Source organism: Lissotriton helveticus, chromosome 1_1 (genome assembly GCF_964261635.1).
Source record: "Lissotriton helveticus chromosome 1_1, aLisHel1.1, whole genome shotgun sequence".
Classification (NCBI taxonomy): Eukaryota; Metazoa; Chordata; class Amphibia; order Caudata; family Salamandridae; genus Lissotriton; species Lissotriton helveticus.
The window spans coordinates 1,831,069,516-1,831,089,263 of NC_136057.1; the positions used below are offsets into that span (position 1 = coordinate 1,831,069,516).

The 19,748-nt window shown below is 43.2% G+C and overlaps 1 protein-coding gene across 2 annotated transcripts in view; it reads left to right on the top strand.

Moving 5' to 3' along the window:
* The window catches only part of PLBD1 (phospholipase B domain containing 1), a 386,856-nt gene that overhangs the window by 124,037 nt on the left and 243,071 nt on the right, over nucleotides 1-19,748 (top strand). For both annotated transcript variants that reach the window (XM_078641128.1, XM_078641133.1), the window contains exons 4-5: nucleotides 1,595-1,678; nucleotides 7,561-7,699. In XM_078641128.1, coding sequence (XP_078497254.1) covers nucleotides 1,595-1,678; nucleotides 7,561-7,699 — 223 coding nt within the window. The remainder of the gene's footprint in view (nucleotides 1-1,594; nucleotides 1,679-7,560; nucleotides 7,700-19,748) is intronic.

The window sequence follows — 19,748 nt, forward strand, 5'->3', positions numbered from 1 at the left end:
CCCATTCCATATATTGGAGCTTCAAAGTGGACACTATCGTCTGCCTGGAGAATGGCGCTTGATGTTCCTTTTAAGATACAAACTAGAGTGATGGTCTTCCAAGAATTTATATTACCTCTTTCAAAGTCTTACACATGGATGCCACAAAATGGCACTATTGACCCACATTCTTTGACCAAAAGTATTTGAAGGAACTAGAATTAGATTAAGTCCTGGATGACATTCCTCTCATGGGTGTCAGTAAAGTTGAGAAGAGACTAATAAACTACATTTTATTGTCGGCAAAGACAATCCTAGTGACCTACTGGAAATTATGCTTGTACATGACTCTCATAAATGGAAAATGTTACACTCGCAGCTATCTCCCAATGAAAGGATGGGATCACTATAAAGTTCTAACAAACTGTGGGAGTAGTATGACAGCTTTTAGTGACCAGTGTCTGGGTATTCCTCTCTAACTGGAGGGGTGGGGGGCAGTGTGCCTGAGTACCATGTAAAGTTTTGGGATTGTGGTTCTTGCAAGTTCATTGGCGATTCATTCCTGTTAAAACTATTCTCAAATGTGAATGATAAATTAAGGTATAGTTTTTATTGACATTTCCAAATGTACATCAACATTCAATTGTGAATGTTGCTATTGTTGGGAATGTGGTTTGAGATTTGGCTCTGAGTTGGGGGGCATTCTTTGGTGGGAGGAAGTGGGGATATCATAAGCTATTTATCCGTTTTTGGAGTATAGGGTGCATTACATTAAATATGATTGTCGGTATGTACGTGGATCAGGGTATACATTGTTCCATATAAAGGGTATGAACTGTTCGTTTGGGGGCATGCACTCTTAAAATAATTCCCTTTGAATCTTGTATGTGCTTCTAATACTCTTTATTCCGACCTGGCGGTAACCAATGCCTTTTAATTTTAAACATATAAAATAATTACTTATAGTGGCTCTGAGCAAGCTGTCTTTATCCAGTGTTCTGTTATATCACTCACATTGATGCTTCCACTTACTATACCATACAGCATAGGGTAATGGCCACCACTCCCCTACAGTTGGCAACATTCACTGTGAGTGATGGTGCTCTGCTCTTTCACAAGAAGCACATTCTAACACAGTGTTGTTCCCTTCAGTGCCATGGGCTACCGTGGCAAATTGTTCATTTTGAAACCAATAAGTATTTTTGCTTTTAGCCATTTAAAAAAAAAAAAAACTAGCATGACCTACCTCCTAGTCACAAGTTAAGTTAGTATGATGTACCATAAAGGATCACACATGTTTCCTCAGTTTTACATGTTTGCCACCATAGTAGTTTACAGAAACAATTTGTTGAGTCTTAACTTTTAAATTGTCCTTTATCACAACCTTGATAAATTAAACGTAGCCCTCGTATGCTTTTTTCTGTTCAAATACATTTTCTTTTTATCATTTTGTACTAAATAACCATGGCCATCATTGTTGAGTGAAACACTTTGGATAAGTAAAAAATACATAAGGAATTACACAGAGACCTTCCTTGGTCTGGAAAAGGTCTTCTCAAATGAGAAAACCACGTCTCCATGATCCCAATTGTTTTGAATTCTCTTCTTTCTGCAGGGACATGCAAAGCCACTTTAACAACCTGTTTCCCCAACTGATAAAGAACGCCACTGTGCTAGAAGCTGTGAAGAATTTCCTCTGGTGAGTGTTTGAGCAAATTCTAATTTAAAAAAAAATCACTGAACTGGAATTAGTGATCTGATCCAAGAAAAAGCAATCATTTTCTAGAAAATTCATAAAGTAAATGGACATAAATGCGAAGGAACTGACAAAGCTAAAAATGGAAATATTGCACCTTTAAGCTATGTTGCAGCTTCCCAGTTCACAATGCACTACCTGGCAGTTAGAATGTCCTATTTATGGCTTTGCAGAATTCTGATTTAACTTAAATCTATGTACGATTGATATGGCTGGGAAGGAGAGTGGGCTGTCTGACAATCAATATTATGGTAGCACCGCCTTTGAAATATTCTCGGTTGTTATGGTCTCTGGATTTGTGGGCTTCCAGATGGATAGAGCGTTTGCCTCAGAGGCCTCTCGGACAGTGAGCAGTTGCGAAGATAGGACGGAATGTTGTGATCGTCATCTTTTTAGTTAAAATATCAAAGTTTGAAATGTATCCTGGAACTGAGAATAAAAATAAGTACTCTTTCCTTCTCTATTATGGCATCTTTATTGATTGTCACAAACACTGAATAGAACTGCAAGTTTGTACCCATAATAAGAGGTAGTTGAAAATGGGCTGACCATTGGACGTGTGATCAGAGCATTGTAGCAAAATCTGTTGTGCTTTAGTCACTTGGGCATCAGTGTTAAAGTCTGAATATAGAAAGTAGTGTCTAAATTAGTGTACACCTCCTGGTGGCACGCATTGAATATTTTGTAAAGTGAATTTTGTTTTTGTGAAGCAGCAACAGCTGCGTTTCTCTAATGGAATGACTCCCGTGCTTCACTCCATACATAGCTATAGTCATGAAATAATGTAATTGGAAAACCCATCAAATTCGAAGTGAACATTTATTTTAAATGATAGAAAAGAGCAAGCTATCTTAAGCAATGCAGATATAACACCCTAAACCACAATTAGTTGTTTGCCTCACACCACCATTCACAACATCCTTGACAAAAGTGAGTGGGAACAATGTTTATTTATGGGCACTAGTGTTATGATACTGGTGCAGGTCCATCATTTGTGTTGAAAAAAGCACTATGTTCAGACAAATGGCTCACCTCAGCACTTCCATCTTTTTATCCTTGAGCATTATCAACGAGATCCTCTCTGTTTAGTATCTCCTTAAGGAATAGTGCCATTTCTCTCCTCATCGCTACAGTGTGGAACAGTCTAACCATGAATCTGTAGAATGAAAATCCATGGAGAAATATAATATAAAGTAAACAGCCTTCCTAGTCTGAGTTAGCCGTGCCTCCTGTTTCTATTCTTGCGTCCTAGTGGTTCTTTGGTTTGGATACCTCCTGACATTAGTCCCTGTATGGATGTAGTTATCATTAGTACTAGTATAACTGCATTTCATCATCATTAAAATGTAGCAGTGTTCTGTAACTGTGCAATATGTTTTGCAAGCCCCTCAATGTAGGGTTATAGGATTGAAAGCCGCTGTCTCAGTGTTAACAAACATCTTGTTTTAATGTTCTATCAGACCTGGTATGTTTTCTGGCACAGAAGATCCATGTCATGTGTCTCTGAACTTGGATTCAACCCAATTCTTGAACTGAACGGAGTGCTAGACTCTGTTGGGGGTCACCCAAAGTGATACTCTGCTTAGCTTGGTTGACTACCATCCTATGAGACTTCTAACGGTTGATGGCCACAAATTATGGTATTGGAGTACACGTCTTTTTACCAATACTCTGGTATTGGAGACCATTATTTCCCTAAAAAGGTAATCTATGCATGTGAGTGTTTGCACATATGCGAGGTAGAGTTCCCAGGTTTCGGTTCACTCTGTATGATGTTGCCCGAGACTGCTATTCTTTCCTGCAGAAGAACTGGCTCACTTCACTAGGAAATGGAAACTGTTTGCTGCTCATGAATCAGTGAAGGTAATGCTGCAGCACAGAGTTCCACCTTGTTTTTGGTTAATTTCCAGCTTTGCTTTGAGCTGCAAATCAGAGGATAACTTGATGTTCGTCATCAAGTGCTTACTCAGCAAATCTGAGATCCAGGAACAATATGTGTCGGAGCCTGCAATATCTACGTGAGAAGTATAGAATTGTGTTCACTCTAACACTATGTTGTGCAGTCTGACGAATCTTCTGGGTGAAATCGGATGGAAAGGAAGGGGTGAGGAAAAACTAAGGAAAGGGAGAAAAACTTAATGTCTTTGCTTTCTGAAAGTTTGGTCACCTGCAATGAAACCACTCAATTACAACTTCACACCATACCTGATTTTGTATAACTAAAATTGGCATTTGGTAGTATGCTCTGTCGAAATTACAGTGTGTGGCTTAGCATCAACTGGTTCACTCTGAAGACTGACACACTCTTGAAAATACAGACTTGCTCTGTTGGAAACGAGGTCACTTCTCTGGCCTGACACCCAGGGAGCTTTAAACAATTAGCACACTCTTGCTTCCTAGGATCTGAAGAAAATCAATCTGGCACTACTGGGGACTTCTGGATGAAATTCACAGGCTGGCTCCTTTGGTGACTGCTGTATTTACCTGTCTCAGAATGCAAAGAGTTGGAGCTTGCGCACAACCATAGTTTGTATTAACCTGTCTCAGAATGCAAAGAGTTGGAGCTTGCGCACAACCATAGTTTATATTACAGTGAAGTGTTCAAAATTTATTTTCCTTGTTGAGTGCACCTTGGGGTGCCGTTTCCGTCCTGGAACGTCTAGAAACTAAATATACTTTTGTGCTCCCATAAATCCTGGTGCAAAAACAATTATTGATGGACAGAATGCAGAGCAATGTCATACATTCACCCCAGTACAGAGATCTGGGCCTAAATCCATCGTTTTTGTGCACTCCACACCACCCCAGGTCTGACATGGCCATATGCAAATCAGCCTTGACCCTGTGCCTCATGGGAACAGTCCAGCCCGAACTGCCAAGCCATGTCTTTCCTGGACCGGAATCAAGCATCCAAGGACCGGTTTCTGGCTATCAGCCTTCATCAGCCTGGATAGCTTGACTCCAGTGGTGTGGAGAGCATGGGACTCACGTTTGAGCATACCCATCCCACTCGGGGTGACAAATGCAAAAACAACAATTGATGGACAGAATGCAGAGCAATGTCATACATTCACCCCAGTACAGAGATCTGGGCCTAAATCCATCGTTTTTTTGCACTCCACACCACCCCAGGTCAGACATGGTGTGGAGTGCAAAAAAATGATGGATTTAGGCCTAGATCCTTGTACTGGGGTGAATGTATGACATTGTTCTACATTCTGTCCATCAACTGTGTTTTTTGCAATTTCCATAAATCCTGGTGCATCCCCCTTAGGGCACTCTCTTAGTAAACAATTGTTTAGTCGATTATTTCATGAATTTATTCATTCATTCCAATGTTAGTTATCTCTTTGAATTTTAATCATGTATTTATTCATGAAGCGCATGTATAATCATCTCCCATTTGTAATTATCTCCAATGCATTTCGAGCATAACATGCTCTTCATCAGGGAGTATTTTCTGTAAGCCAAAATATAACGCTTATTGATACAAGACAATGTTTATGCAAACTTCTATGGTGTATCTATAGTGTTCTAAGTGTGATGTTGCCTATAAACAGAAAAAAATTGCCAAGACATCGATCAAGTCATGTAAAGTGCAAAAGTGAGGTAAAGCTATTATAGTGAATAAGTGAGGTGCTCTTGGTATGTGCATAAAAACGTGATCATGCAGATGATACTCACAACTTCTCCTTTTGGAGTATTTTTCAAGATAGTTTCTGAAAAAATAGCAACATAACGTTAGATGGGCGTCCTGTATTGGGCGCAATAGGCTGTGCTCATAGGTCTCCACAGTCGCTTATACGATGTTTTTAAAAAAGGTTGGTAGTAACATCACGGTATTGAAAGATTGAAATGCTTCGCTGGTATAAACAGACAACTACTCAGCCTCGCGCTCTTATACGCGCTTCAAAAAATTCAAACTTTACAAATCCCCACGTACTTTCTGACCGGTATTAGATGTTCGAGCGGCAGATGTTCGTGGCGAACGATATGAAGAGTGTGTATTTACTCTCCCAAAATTGTCCGCCGTATTCACAAGTTAGCTTTGTCCACCCCTCGCTGTTCATTCCCCTATACTACGTCATCACGCTACACGGACAATAGAGAATTGAAAAGAGTATGGACAATATGTCTTACTGTGGCACACTAGTGACTGTAAAGCATATGTTTATGTTCTATATTGTATCTTTATCAAAAGAGAGAGAGAGGACTAGAAAGCTAGTCCGTACCCCTGGGTTTATATCAATAGAATCAATAGGGACTAGCCTATTTGTGAATTAACTCAAAAGCTGTATGACAGAACGCAAATCGTTATGTTTGTTCATGAAGCCCTCACCCACCAACCTGGTTGGTGGCATGCTTCATCATCGGGCCCACCCAGTGACACCGAGTGTATCCCGGGTGTGCTTCGACGCCTGGATACAGCGGAGCAGGTATGTTACTGAGAGTGCTATGGGGTCAAGTGAAGGTGAAAGTTTAAAAGCTATACAGGGATCCCAGTACCCTGAGGGTAAAATTATACTTTAATAACTGGGACACTGTTAGCATTAAAAGAAGGCTGCTGGATGTATTAGAAGTATATATTAGGTTCTCCTGCATCCAAGTGTGGTCTACATGTTTCAGCCAGGCCTTGTGATTAAAACTGGCTTTCCTCAGGACCAAAATAGTGGTGGTGCAATTATCTTAATTCAAGTGAGTGTGTGATTGGTCAATGTGAAGCACTCGCTAAGGTGCTCTATGTGTGCGAGGGGGATTCCCTCTTAAAGCATCACTGGACATACAACATGTATGACAATACAAACATACACAAAAGAGTCTTAGTATGGTATTACATATTCACTAAACAGACTCATTGCCGATTTCTAATGTGCAGTGTAGACAATAAAAAAGCGGCAAAAAGGTGTAGCCATATTGGTGGTATGGCTAGGGTGGAAGTTAACGCAAGAATATTAACGTTTTAGTGGTGGGCTAGGCATCGTTCGCATTGATTCTACATATGTTCTATATTGACCTGAACAGAGACTACATGTGCATGCCAAGAGACTCAGAGCTCTTTTGATCTCCAAATATTGTTAAGTTTACGGTCAATGTTTGAATTCAGCAAATCATCTTTGCCTTTTGGAATTAGCTCGAACAAAGTGAACTAGTCTTAAAAGTAATTTTTCTGCACTTATTAGAGTTTGTATTATGTTTTCTTTTTTAGTACTGGGTGCTTTCTATTTTTGAATTGTTACTTTCACAGTTTTCTAATTTGTGGCACATTTTTATTTTCTATACTCTTGTATGGATTTAAAAGATTTAACTAGGAAAGCTATTTTGGGTTGTTTGCTCTACACCTAGAATGTTGCTATAAAATTTATCAGCTTTGTGTTACTGGAATTGTGGGTGTTACCTGTATTTACATATTCTTTAAATATTCCGATCATTCGGTGCCTGTGCAGCCTGGCCTTTCACCCTTCTCAATTAATTGAACATACAGACATGTCTTGTATACACTGTACACTAGATGTAAACTACAGCTAAGGTCTACGTATAGAATATATAGGCAAAGTACACATTTGCATCTATATGCAGCTCCTATATACACTGATAGTCATACCTTGTGTGCAGTAAAGATGGGTACCACTATGCACGCTTGTAAAGCATGTATATGGTTATGAACTGACCCACTAGGATTATGTACTAGTACATATTAATACTTCTTGCAGAGCATGGCTAACTGTTGTTTTAATATAAAAGATCATAACATAGAAGTTAAGAAAGCAAGTAGTGGTTGAAGGAAGTGTCTAATTGGCTGTGGTGTGCATTTTCTATCTCTGCAGGGAACAAGATCAATGGATGAGGAAACAAATTGAATCCCAAAAGCAGAATTCACTCTGGAGACATGCAGGTTACATCGCTGCCCAACTGAATGGACTTTATGCAGGAGCTGCAGAGCAGGCTAGGCGAGAAGGGAAGGAGGTAAAACCTACTCTAATCTCCAGGGTTCAGGGCCACCAGCACAGGCTGGGTCTGAATTGGAAGCGTGGAGAGCCCTCCTCTTCATGGTTAGAAACACCAGGATTGGTAGTTGCTCAACTTCATGTATCTGATTGCTCCAAAAAGTGCAGGCTAAATAAGGCGGCAATGCTTTAAAAAAGGCAGTGGAGAAAATAAATGATCTATTTAGGTGCAAGGTGAGAGTAGTTGGTTGTGGCAATAATAGTGTGCTTGTCGGGTACATACCAGCAGACATTTACCATTGTTCTCTTTTTCATTCTATTAGAAGTGTCTCTCTTAATGCTTTATTCGAAGCTGTGTGTTCGAGGCATATGAGCTGTAGGTCATATGCTTTAGCATAGATCGCCATCTGGTGTTGGGTCTGGATGCTTGCACTTTGTTTTTGTTCGACGAAGTCTTGTAGTCACGAGGTAGGTGACTCCTCCTTTTGGTATTAGTGCAAATGGGCATCAACTCCATCCTTAGATTGTTTTTTTCCACCATCAGGTTCAGATGTGTATTGCTGCACTCCAGTTTGGTACAGTTTTCGGACCCCTTCGATGCGCAATCTACTACCATCAACGGTATTGTTATCAATCGTCGACCCCACAAGATGCAACATCAGAGCGACTCTGTTCCGTACATCTTCGGAGAAGATTCCACCACCCAACACCCAGCTCATAGGCCAGAGGAAGAAGAGCAGATCTCCGTGTCCGAGGCCGACTCTTACATGGAAGAAGACATCACTGCGGGTCAGTGTACCGTAAGTACAGATTCTCCTGTGCCCATTCAACATGAGACAAAGGCTCCGGTCCCTCCTTCGCCCTCGGGTTCAGGTTGGCACTGACAAAAAGTTTCTGATGCCCCGCCCTCCAGCCCAGCTCCGAAACAAAAATGGAAACCTTCTGGATCAGGCTCGAGCCAGCCCCACTCTGATGTCGAACCGACACCTTCGGCACCAAGACATAAGACCAAGCATCTATTGGTCAACATACCTTTGGGACTGAAGATTCCACCTTTGACACCGAAAGACTCTGAGCCGAAACCCTCCAAGGCCAAAGACACTGAGCCGAAACCCTCCAGGGCGAAAGACTTGGAGCCAAAACCCTCCAAGGCAAAACACTCGGAGCCCCAACCTTCGACGCCCAAAGGCTTGGAGCCGAAACCTTCGGCGCCGGAATCACCAAGTAAAGAGAAAGCGACTCTCCCCAAAAAGCCTCCGTCCAATGAGCCACCTTTGGACTTGAAACAAAAAAAGCTAACGATAAACCCTAAAACAGGACATATTCAGGTAACCCATCCAAAAAAATGGAAAATTGACCTACCAGAGGACTAGCAAATCCCTCTTAAGAAGAAGAATGTGGGTACTAACCCTCCTCCTAATCCTAACTTGTTTATTACACCATTCAATTCACCACCAACACCAATTACACCTGACCCACAGGATGAAGGGGATGGGGATGAGGATCAGGATCCACCACAAGACACTTACCCTTGGGAGGATTACCACACAGATCCAAATACAGATGCCCCTGATTTGTATCCCTCCAGACCCTCCCCACCGGATGTCAACCTTCTTAACAGGGTTGCTCATTATCATGTACTAGAGCTTCATAAAGAGCCTTTAGAAGAGGATTTTCTCTTTTCGACACTTACTTCCTCACAAGGAACTACTCTTACCTTGCCAGTGCTAAAAGGTGTGTTAAAACACACAGACAAGGTATTTAAAGATCCTGTAAGGGCAAGAATAATCCCACCTAGAGTGGATAAAAAATACAAATCAGCTCCTACCAATCCTATTAAAGGTCAGCTGCCCTTAGACTCTTGTAGTCTATAACACACGAAACAGGGCTAACTCACAGGCCACTGGAGAGACCCCTCCTTCTGACAAGGAGTCCCAGCTTATTGATGCCTCAGACAAGAGTGGCTTCACAGGCGGCAAACAACTAGCACATTGCCAAAGCCCAGGCGCTGCTAGCTCGTTATGACAGGGCTCATTACGATGAGCTAGAAAAACTCATGCAATATTTGCCTGATGAATATAAATCTAAGGCTAATTACCTTATTCAGGAAGGTGAACTCATTACCAATACTTCCATTAGATGTGCACTAGACGCAGCAGACACAGCAGCTCATGAAATTAACAGCAGTGTACTATTACGCAGACACGCTTGTCTCAGAATTTCTGGATTTAAGCCGGAGGTGCAACCCTCCATACTTAACCAACCCTCTGACAAAGAACATCTTTTTGGCCCAGCTATTGATACCTTGCTGGAAAAGATGAAAAAAGACACTGAGGTCGCAAAGTCCATAGGGGCTTTGCAGTTACCTGCCAGTAGGGTTTCTTTTCACCGCTCCTTTTACAGGGGTGGTTAAAAACAGTGTCCACTGAGAATACTTACTCCTCTTACAAGGGCAACAACCAATCCCCCTCATCCAGAGGTTATTCTAGAAGAGGTTTTAGAGGAAACAATGGTAGGGGAAGAGGAAGAGGTAATTCCACACGCACTTTACCGCAAACACAGTGATTTCCTTCCGCTACCCCCTGATCACTCCACTACTGTCGGGGGACGTCCCTCCCAATTCTTACCTGTCTGGAGTTCAATCACCTCAGACAAGTGGGTGCTACAAATGATCCAAAATGGCTACTGCCTGGACCTTTACCAGCACTCCCCCAAATATTCTCCAAGAGCACATGCAATGTCACTGAAACATCTCACCCTTTTAAAGCAAGAGGTTCTATCTCTCTTAGAAAAACATGCTATAGAGCCAGTCCCATTAATATATCAAGGGACCGGGGTATACTCCCTGCATTTCTTAGTTCCCAAAAAGGACGGCTCTCTCAGGCCTATATTAGACCTCAGGCAGCTGAATCTGTACATACAGTTGGACCACTTTCACATGGTCACACTTCAACAGGTGCTCCCACTACTTCAGCAAGGCGACTTTCTGTCCACTCTATACTTAAAGGACGCCTATTTCCATATTCCCATTCCCTCTGCTCACAGAAAATATCTCAGGTTTGTGGTAGACTTACAACATTCTCAGTTCAAAGTTCTCCCATTCTGAGTAACTACAGCACCCAGGGTCTTCACCAAGTGCCTGATAGTAGTCACAGCTCATCTAAGAAGACAGCACATTCATGTCTTCCCTTACCTAGGCTACTGGCTGATAAAAGCTAAATCACAACAAAGCTGCCTACACCACACACAAAAGACAGTCCAACTGCTTAACGACTTTGGGTTCACTGTAAACCTCACCAAGGCTCACCTCTAACCATGCAACACACAAGTGTATCTAGGAGCCACAATAGACACTTGCAAAGCTTTAGCGTACCCCAATCCATTCAGGATTCGCAACAATGTCAATGTTGTCAATGCGCCAGGACGCTCCTTAGCTGGAGTAGCTGTGCGCATAATAAAAACCTATAACATAACATAACATGCAAGCTCTAATATCAGTTTCAGCCTCAACACTCATTACCAGCCCGAGTGTTCATGCAATTGATCGGAATGATGGCTTCTTGCATTTTAATTGTTCCTATGCAAGACTTCAAATGCGTCCTCTACAGCAATGCTTAGCACGTCAGTGGAAACAGGCTCAAGGTCAGTTATCAGATCTGGTGTTGATAGATGGCCGTACTCCTCGCTCTCTGCAGTGATGGAACATACAAAACCTTTCCAAGGGTCGGCCATTTCTCGATCCAGATCCACAGATAGTGTGAACAGCAGACTCATCCCTTCAATGGTTGGGGAGCTTACCTGGAAAAACATACCATTCAGGGCATGCGGACTCTGCTACAACAACTCCACATAAACCATCTAGAACTGCTAGCAATTTTTCTAGCCTTGAAAGCCTTTCAACTTCATCTAGTAGGCAACGCTGTCCTGGTCCGCACAGACAACATGACAGTGATGTACTAAATACAAAAGGTAGGGGGGGCGCACTGTCTCCAGCTCTCACAGAGCATCTGGAGATAGGCCATACCTCAAAAGCTACATTTCCTTGCAGAACATCTTCCAGAAGTAAACGACCAAATTGCAGATCTGCTCAGTCGTCAGCGGCAGCAGATCCACGAGTGGGAACTCCACCCTCAAGTTCTCCTCCCATTTTTCCAAATGTGGGGCTTCCCAGGGATAGATGTGTTCACCACCCACCTAAAAGCAAAATGCCCAAACTTCGCGTCCAGGTATCCACACCCATTGTCCAAAGGCAATGCACTATGGATGAATTAGTCAGGGATATTTGCTTACGCTTTTCCACCTCTCCGACTCATTCAGTTAGCGGTTCGGAAACTCAAACCGCACTCCATGACTCTTCGCTTAATATCTCCTAAATGGGCCCGACAACCCTGGTTCACAATTTTGTTGGATCGATCAGTAGTTCGCCACCGAAAACTACTCCTTTCCCCGAAGTTTCTTACTCCGAACCATGGAGAGATAAGACATCCAGATCCCAGTCAGCTTAACCTTGCGACCTGGCACCTGCAATCCTACAGTTTGGCTACCTTATTCTTCCGCCACCCTGTATGAATGGTATCAAAGAGGCTAGACGCCCTGCCACAGGAGCATGCTTCAAAGCACAGTGGAAGAGGTTGTCGTTTACTGTAACAACAATCAGATCGAACAACTAGGTGCTTCAATATTAAACATCATTTTTTATCTATTACACCTACGACGCTCTAATTTATCATACACATCCATACACTTACATCTCGCTGCAATAGCTGCATATCTGCAAAATAGACAGCAGTTGTCTCTTTTTCAAGTGCCCGCTATTAAAGCTTTTATGGAAGGACTTAAAAGACTCATTCCCCCCAGACTTCCACCTTCTCCAGTGTGGAATCTCAACATAGTCCTTACAAGACTCATGGGTCCACCCTTTGAGCCATTGCACAAATGTGAAATACAATTTCTCACCTGGAAGGTAGCCTTCCTTATGGCCATCACTTTTCTAAGAAGAGTTGGTGAGCTTCAGGCAATAACCATAGACGAACCATTTTTGGAAATACAGCAAAATAAAGTGGTTCTTAGGACTAACCCCAAATTATTTGCTAAAGTAACCTCTGCCTTTCATATCAACCAATCTGTTGAGTTGACTGTGTTCTTCCCTCAACCAGATTCAGTGGCAGAACGTGCTCTTCACACATTAGATGTTAAGAGAGCATTACTGTACTACATAGAAAGAACAAAACCGTTTAGGAAAACCAAACAACTTTTTGTTGCTTTTGCTCCAGCACATAAAGGCAATCCCATATCATAATCAGGCATTGCAAGGTGGGTAGTTAAGTGCATTCAAATACGCTACATTAAAGCTAAACGCACATTAACAGTTCCCCCTAGAGCGCACTCTAAATGCAAACTAGGGGTTTCAATGGCATTTTTAGGAAACATATACATAGATGACATCTGCAAAGCTGCAACATGGTCTACACCACACACATTCACAAAACATTATTGTGTGGATGTGTTAACGAAACAACAAGCTAGTGTTGGCCAGGCAGTTTTACAAACGCTATTTCAAACCACTGCAACAGCTACAGGTTATCCACCGCTTCAGAAATAACTTCTCTATAGTCTATGCTAAAGCATATGATCTACAGCTCAAATGCCTCAAACCGAAAATGCTACTTTCCCAGTATGCATCTGTTCTTGGCATATAGAGCTGTAGAATCATATGAGCTCACCCACCTCCCAGGGTACCTTTACCTGTTGCAGTGATATCTTACTTGGATACAATTTACATGGACATCTATCTTTACTACTTTACTAACTTCATCATCACCCTTTATGGCAAAACAATCTAAGGATGGAGTCGATACCCATGCCCACTATCACCGAAAGGAGGAGTCACCTACCTCGTGACTACAAACAAACAAAAACAAAGTGCTAACATCCGGACCCAACGTCAGATGGTGATCTCTGCTAAAGCATATGACTCTACAGCTCTGTGTTCCTAGAACATATGCATACTTGGGTAAGTAGCATTTTTCTTTCCTTTCCCTGAAAATCTGTTTTGAAGATCATAATTTATTTTCAGCCTCTATTTTATACATTCATTCATTCATTAAATCTTTATTTTGTTTGAACATCCATAAAAGAATAGAATAATCATACAGATATCAATAAAAACTGCCATAAAAGAATACAGTAGTAATACAGACATCAATAAAAACATTCAATGTCTCAACTACAGCATCCAAAATAAGCATTTACAATGCAACGGTCTCGGCATTGCAAAAGTTAGAGCTATTAGCATTGTAAATGAATGCGAGTTTAAGGTCTTGACATTGTAAATGACAAGGTCTTTTATTTAGGTTTTAAAAACCAAAACATAAATAAAAGTCATTGTCATTTACAATGCCAATAGCTCAAAGTCGCGTAATGTGTATGCCAAACTACATTAGCCTCCTGACGAGTGCCCTTTCACTTAATTTTTTACAAATTAAAGCCCTGGCATTTTTTTTTAACAAATTAAGCACGGGTGGTGTCCGTGTGTGCATGGCAGTGGTGGTGTCCGTGTGTGCATGGCAGTGGTGGTGTCCGTGTGTGTATGGCAGTGCTGGTGTCCGTGTGTGCATGGCAGTGGTGGTGTACGTGTGTGCATTGCAGTGGTGGTGTGCGTGTCTGCACGGCAGTGGTGGTGTGCGTGTGTGCACGGCAGTGGTGGTGTCCGTGTGTGCACGGCAGTGGTGGTATCCGTGTGTGTATGGCAGTGGTGGTGTCCGTGTGTGCATGGTAGTGGTGGTGTCAGTGTGTGTATGGCAGTGGTGGTGTCCGTGTGTGCATGGCAGTGGTGGTGTGCGTGACTGCATGGCAGTGGTAGTGTGCGTGTCTGCACGGCAGTGGTGGTGTGCGTGTGTGCACGGCAGTGGTGGTGTGCGTGTGTGCACGGCAGTGGTGGTGTCTGTGTGTGTATGCCAGTGGTGGTGTCCGTGTGTGCATGGCAGTGGTGGTGTCCGTGTGTGCATGGCAGTGGTGGTGTCGGTGTGTGCATGGCAGTGGTGGTGTCGGTGTGTGCATGGCAGTGGTGGTGTCGGTGTGTGCATGGCAGTGGTGGTGTCCGTGTGTGCATGGGAGTGGTGGTGTCCGTGTGTGTATGGCAGTGGTGTTGTCTGTGTGTGCATGGCAGTGGTACATGCATCATCAAAATTATTAATTCATATAAATAAGGTCACCAAAAATTACACATTTAAAAAGCTTTGACCGTAGCTCACAGAACAAGGTGAATTCTCACATGGAGTATGGGAGTGTAGCGCAATTCCTAGCTTTTGTGGCAAGTAGGTCAAGGATCTGATGTTGTGGAAGGCAGTTCACCCTGACCCAAAGAACTGCATTATTAGGCCTCCTGGAAAAAAGTTTTACGCATTTGGGGCTGTTTATTGCTAAGAGGTGCACTGCGCTGAACAGGTGTATAAAGGACGCTCCTGAGGTAGCGCTTAGACCCATATGCAGCAAGAGAGGTATATTATTTTGCAAACTTCATTTTGTCAGGCCGTTGCTTGCTTAAATAAGAAATGTGTGTGGCTTGTGGATGTCTAACATTATCATGCATGAGCGACTTCTATGCTTAGTTTTACCTGCTTTCATTCATGTGGTCATCCATGGTAAACCCAAGTTATACTATTATGTACCCACCACTCTGCATCGTTTTGGCATTGTGATGGTGCACGTGCTATTTCTTCATGTTGAACATCTAGTTTTGGAAATGCCAATAAAGCTGTTTATTAAAAAAAATAATAAATGAACAGTGCCCCTGTTAGGGCAAGGTAATGGAGCCAGTAAGCAGCGGCCATCTCATCCCCCAGATGCCCGGCATGTTGTGGCAGTCACTGTCACGTACATCACACATGTATATGCGCTGACAGTTGTGATTCTTAAAGGTCCCATTTTACGGTTCCAAACAAGAGCTGAATCTCAGAGATGACCTCACTCAACGAGCTACATTCTTTACGAGTTAGCGTTCACATCAATAAGACTAGGTGTAAGGAACACTGAACACACAACGCCAAAATCAAAATGTAAGGCAGGCCATTAATTCAGTCTTAGGCTTCGAATGGGACCTAGCAATGTTCTTGACTGGCAGGACTCTTGCGCCACTTTGTCTCCTCTTGCAGGACCACGTTAACACCTCATCCACGAACACAGATTGACAAGAAATGCACATTAAAGCAGGAGTGATGCAATTGCCTGGGAACTGAGAATGGCATAATGTTTTGATTCCAGATGACGCGAGGGAGAATAAAAGGCAGAATCAGACTCCTGTCGCCGTTCAAACGTGGAACCAGCTGTTGACTGTGGCACAAAATGTGATTATATTCCAATTCATGAATGTATGCTTTGCGAGGTCGTGCCTCGAGTGAGTAGCAGTGATTAAAAATCAAATTTAGCAATGTGGAAACAGCGTACTGAATGTTTTTGGTACGTGGGGCAACCTAGAACAGCACATACTTGACACAAGACAACGAATTATCTAACTGCAAAGTCAACCGATCGGCGGCGGATGAAGAAAAGAAGCCTGCTTGAAGGGGCAGCCATGTGTGTGTTATCAGCGCCGCGCGCTGGTATGCAGACTCCCCTTGCATACCAGCAGGCGCGCGTCGCGATCCGGGCTGCATTCGCATGCTCTGGATACAAGACCTGGCCGCGCGCACAACGTTATCCTATGGGGAAACGCTGCGCGCGGCCAGGTCTTGTCTCACTTCGGCGTCTCAGACTGCTGAGATGCCGACAATAGTTCTCTGGCGAGAACGCGCTTTCAGCGCGTTATAGCCGAGCCCTGAAAAGGGTGTACAGTAATAATACATGCATCATTAAAAAACATTCATTGGGTCAATTACAACAGCATCGACTGGCATCATACAATAACTGGGCACACACTTAAAAGTGTCACAAAAGAGAACTACTGACCATATCGCTTCCTAATGTAAAGTGCTTCTCAAATACAATTTATAGCAGCTAGGCAAACGTCTGGCGTTTCTAAGCTGGTTGCAAATCTATAGCCTTCAAGATAGGAGTTAAAAGAGGAAATGCACCAAACTCGGACTAAAAACTTTCTTTTCAAAGATTTGTTAAGTGCACAAAAAGTAGACCGTGCAAAGTGCTTTGACTCAAGGTACCATCACACGGACGTGGTGAAAGTTTATCCAGCCACCCGCCTTGAACTGGAAATGCCCCAAAGAAGTGGACAGTACCCAAACGTATCCTTGTCAAATAAAATCTGTATTGAGTATTTTCTAAAAAGCTAAGATGAAATTTCACCTCTCAGTTAAGAACCACATGTTCCAAATTTGCAGAAAGTTTGCGTACTCGCTTGTCCTGCGCTTGTTCATATTAGGCAGTCTTCACTAAGGCTTTCGTTGCTCATGGTATTTGAGTTGGCCCTTTAAAAAGCCCACTGAGCCCCAGCCCCCTAAAATTGCAGCTTATATATGTAAGTCAGGGAATCCTATCCGCGAAATCCTGGGCCAAGCAATCCTGAAGGATGAGCCTAGAGAATCCTAATTCTGCTGTTTTCCAAACCTTTACCCATAGAAGTAACAGAGCCAAACCCACACAGTCTTCTAGAAATGGTAAACCCACCTCCGAATACCAAACAATGGTCGAAGCTACCTGTGGTACCATCAATAGTCTCTGAAGAAAGCCATTTCTAAAAATGTGAGGTCTGGTGCAGTCAAAATACCCCCACACCACCGCCCAATATGAAGCTATGAAAATACATTTGGCATTAAAAAGAGCTATCATTTCTTCTACAGGTCTATGACCCAATTTTACTGCAAACCGGAAGATTGATTCTGTAGTTCTATTGGTTTGTGAGCCTTTAAGATTAGCTGTGGGTCCCAACTTAGCTGTGAGTTAAAAAGAAGTCCCAAATAACAGAAGTTAGACACCTTAACTGCTAGTTGCCTGCGCATCCAGAGGGCGGGGCACAGAACACCACTGCTCAGAGCCCCGGACAACGGACACGGGTTGGGGCCTGGCAGCAGGGCCCGCAATTGTGAACCCTTGGGAGAGAAGGCTGCCTGGGCCATTTCCAACTCCCTCTGTAACTCCCCAGGGAGGTGTACTAATGGCAGCGGTACTGGTGGCAGTGGTGTGGAAAAGTCAGCCCATAACGCACCTGATGCCCAGGCTGCTGGCGCAGGACGCCTCTTAGTTCCCATCTTGAACAATTACCAAATAAAGAGACGGGCGCTGGAAGCAGGGAAACAAGAACAGAGTTTATTTCTCATGAGGAGAGCCTGTCATTTCGGACACTCGCATAGTGTCTTCAGGAGGTGCTCTAACAAGTTTCTCTGAGGCTTCGTCTTTTATACACATGTTTATGATGCACAAAACATTCCTTATTACAATAAAGACGCTTTGAAGTAGGAAGAAGCATGCTTGGAATCCCAGCTTCAGGCCTATTCCCATACCAGTCGCTCAGATGTCATTCTCCCCTCCTGAATGTAACAAGAGATTGTGATCTCTCAGCCGGACATTCCTACAGGACACGAGGGCAGGAGGGGATGATCAAATCAAAGGTTGCGCAGGCGATAAGATCGGGCACGTTGGTTGGTGTATCACGGTTTTGTTATGCTGGGCAGGAAAAAGGGGGGGGGGTGTACATTCACGAGGCTTGGTCTCAGGACTTGGGACCGGGTCGAGAGGCCAAGTGCAGCCGGGGGGGGGTTGTCAGCTGAGGGGAAGGGTGTTCTTGGGAGGAAATGGGGGGGGGGGTGTGGGTCAAGCAGGAGTGCTACTTCTAGAGTAGGGTCACGCAGAGGGAGAGGGTCTTGTGGCCGATGCATGAGCAGTGCGCGCGGGGAGGGGTGCCGGGAACAGATGGGCAGAGAGGCCATGGTGTCTAAAATGGCTGTCGTGTACGTGTGTGCATGGGTCTATGCTGGCGGGATAACACAGTCAGTGTTTAGTGATATCCATTCTGCTTACAACGAGGGGTACAGTGAACACAAATGAACGCCGCTTATGTACATATACATTGCCATTTTCAACAGCGGGAAGAAGAGAGTGAAAGAAACAATCAGTTGGGGAAAAGTAAGTCTCTCTTGCTCGCTTGTCGTTTCTGTGCCCACCAATCAGCCACTAGCCACCATCTGGCTGTATACTATCCCCAATTTAGACAGCCTAGCCCCGATTTTATACAAAGAAGAATTTTTCACCTTTTACCTTGTATCAAGTTGCTGAACACGCTCAGTAGCCCAGGCCACCACTGTTTCAGTTTCTTTATACATCTCCATGTTTGAAAAATTGATATTCATGGGCCAGTTCACAAAACATTTTTTAGTTCTATATATTTTCTATGTTAGGTCATAGATGGAGCAGAGTGCTGTATCATGACATTAGTTTATTGGGCTCTGGTGCATTACAGGAGTCCCCCTGCACTGCAACATTTAGTCTTTTGTATTCTCCAAGAGTATCATTTCATTGCTTAATCCAACACAGTTTACTGCTTGCAATCACAAAGAGCGTAGAGGGGCAGATTTACAGACGGTTGGGATGGAGGATACTATAAAAAAAATGGATACAGAAAATGGACATGTATTGCACTTCAGATGTCACTATTAGCTTGGCTTTAATTTCTGCTTTAAATTTCACTTTTATCCATCATGTAAGATGTTGGTGTAAGTGATTGTAATTGCTGTATAAATGTAATCAGTCGTAGGTGCCTGCGAAGATCACTGGGGGGCAGGAGGAAAGCAATATGAAGCTCATGGTGGAGGGGCAGAGGAAAGTGAAGGCGGAAGCAGCACACTGGAGAAAGAGCAAGACATTTCATGCAATCCTGTGGAGTGCTTAAAGTAAAAGAAAAAAGTAGTTCCTGGAATGCAAGCACTGGATGCAGTGAAAGAATATAATTCAATCAGTCAGAACACTGTGATTGAAAAGCACCCCAGTGGGACATACACACGAATTGGGAAGAACACTATCAAATTAGGAGGAGGAAGCTGAGTTGGACAACAGAGCCCTCCAAACACAAGCAAGGAGAAGGTCAAAAAGCTCTGTGTGTGTATTGGAAACAATAGTTCAAG